At 61.6% G+C, this 2355-nt stretch overlaps 1 protein-coding gene across 1 annotated transcript in view; it reads left to right on the forward strand.

The window, feature by feature from the left end:
* NEURL4 (neuralized E3 ubiquitin protein ligase 4) overlaps positions 1-291 on the forward strand; it is an 18131-nt gene extending 17840 nt beyond the window's left edge. The window contains exon 26 of the mRNA XM_027909796.1: positions 62-291. Coding sequence (XP_027765597.1) covers positions 62-272 — 211 coding nt within the window. The 3' untranslated portion in view covers positions 273-291. The remainder of the gene's footprint in view (positions 1-61) is intronic.
* The last annotated feature ends 2064 nt before the right edge of the window (positions 292-2355 follow it).

A 2355-nucleotide genomic window follows, 5' to 3' on the forward strand; every position in this document is an offset into this window, starting at 1 on the left:
GGGTGGGTTTAGGGGAGTCAGAGGGGTCTGGGGAGGTCTAACCCCATTTCCCCCTCCCCAGGTTCCGGGAGCCAGGCTGGCCTCGTGCCCGGGGGGCTCAGGTGGCCTTCGAGGTTTGGGTCCGTCCAGGGTCATTCCGGGCTGGCCCCCCTTCCCTGCGCCCCCCCCCGTCCCTGGATCCCCCTGAGGGGCTGGACCCCACCCAGCTCGAGTGGGTCACCAAGGAGCCTGGGGCCACCGTTCTGGCTGGGCTGCTTGTCCGCGTCGACTGAGGGCTGGGGGGGGCTCCCCAAAATCAGAGGGGAACTCATCCCCCCAGGAATTATGGGACCCCTTGGAGGGAAGGGGGGTCAAGAGGACCCCCCTGGATTGGAGATGCTCCCCCAAAAGTGGAGAACACTCCTCCTAAAAATTGGGACCCCCCCCAAATTGGGGAACCCCCATCAGGAATTGGGGGACCCCCTGGAGGGGAATAAGGGGGACCCCCCCCCAAACCAAGGAATGGGAACTCTGGATGTGGAGGACACCCCCCCTGGAGGTGGGAGTCCCCTCCCCAAAAAAGTTGCTAACCTTGCCAAAATGGGGGAATGGGGAACAGACCCCCCCAAAAATTGGGACACATTCCACCCCAAAAAGTTGGAACACACCACCTCCCGCCAAATGGGAACAATGGAAACCCCCAAGATTGGGACCCCCCTTAAAATGGGGACCCCCCCAGGGATGGGGATGCCCCCCCCAGGGATAGGAAACCCCCACAAATTTGGGAAATTCCTCCAAAATAAGACCTCCTCAAAGGGATGGAGATCTTCCTTCTGCAGCTCTCTGACCCCAATTTTGGGGGTTTCACACCAATTTTGGGGGTATTTCACCTCATTTTTGGGGGGGGTCCCTGAACTTATTTTTCTGGGAGGTTCAGCCTAATTTTGGGAGGGGTCTCTGACCCCATTTCAGGGGGTTTCAGTTTTGAAGGGAGGGGTGTCTGCGACCTCAATTTTTGGGCGGTAACTGAGTCCATTTTGGGGGTCTCTGACCCCATTTCAGGGGGTTTCAACCCAGTTTTGGGGGGGTCTTTGACCTCAATTTTTGGGGTGGTCCCAGAACCCATTTTTAGGGGGGGTCTCTGACCCCATTTTGTGGGCTTGCACCTCAGTTTTGGGGGGGACTCTGACTCCAATTTCGGGGGGTCTCTGACCCAAAATTGGGGGTCCCTGAGCCCATTTTTGTGGGTGATTTCACCCCAATTTTGGGGGAGGGGTGTCACAGCACTTGCCCCCCCTCTCCCACTGCACACCCCCTGCTCCTCCTCCCTCCCTCCCCCTTTATTTATTGCCCCAAATGTGAATCCGCGGGGGGGGAGAAGGGAAGGGGGGGGTTTTGGGGACAAAGGGTCGGGGGGAGGGTTGGGAGGTTTGTGGGGTTTTCTATGTTAAAAAAAAGACTTTTTGTTTAAAGCTGCTACGGGGGGGGGGGGGGGGGAGGGGCCAGGGGGTTCCCATGGTCCCTCCCCTCCCCCTTCTTTCCCCTCCCCCCCCGGTTATAAAAACCGTGAGAGAGAAACTACGAGTGGTGTGTGGGGGAGGGGAGGGTTTGGGGTGGCAGGGGGTCTTTGGGTGGGGGAGGGGCAGAATGAGACTCCCAATGGGGGGTGGGGATCGGGGGAAGGGAAATTTGGGGGTCCCTGGGATGGGGGAGGGGCAGAATTGAGAACTTTGGGAGAGAGGGGGTTCAAGAGGCAGTTGAGGAAAGGGTCCCTGGGGGCGTGGCCAGACTGAAAGGAGGCGTGGTCTCACCGCGGAGGGCGTGACCTTAGACCCCGCATCCGCCCACGGCACTAAAAGAGCGTGGCTTCCCCTCACTTCCAGGGTGGGCGCGGCTTGACTTTTCCCTCGCTTTCCCGCGGGAGTGGCCTCGCCTCAGCTCCCGTGCTGGGCACGGTTTGGCCTCGTTCCCGCCTCGGGGGGCGTGGTTTCACCTCACAGGCCGCTCGCTGGGCGCGGTTTAGCCTCGTTCTCGGCTCTGTGGGCGTGGTTCAGCCTCGTTCTCGGCTCTGTGGGCGTGGTTCATCCTCGCTCCCGGCTCTGTGGGCGTGGTTCAGCCTCGTTCTCGGCTCTGTGGGCGTGGTTCAGCCTCGTTCTCGGCTCTGTGGGCGTGGTTCAGCCTCGTTCTCGGCTGTGTGGGCGTGGTTCAGCCTCGCTCCCGGCTGTGTGGGCGTGGTTCAGCCTCGTTCGCGCTGGCGGCGGGGGCGTGTCCTGCCCCCGGAAGCGGAAGCGCGCAGCGCTGTTCCAACCGTCGGTCGCTCTGTGGTTCGGCCCGTCCGTCGGTCCTCGGGGGCCGCTCCCCTTCTACCGCTCGCGG

This window comes from Empidonax traillii, unplaced genomic scaffold, assembly GCF_003031625.1.
Source record: "Empidonax traillii isolate 1590-97213 ecotype Southwest subspecies unplaced genomic scaffold, ASM303162v1 scaffold2418:size28549, whole genome shotgun sequence".
Classification (NCBI taxonomy): Eukaryota; Metazoa; Chordata; class Aves; order Passeriformes; family Tyrannidae; genus Empidonax; species Empidonax traillii.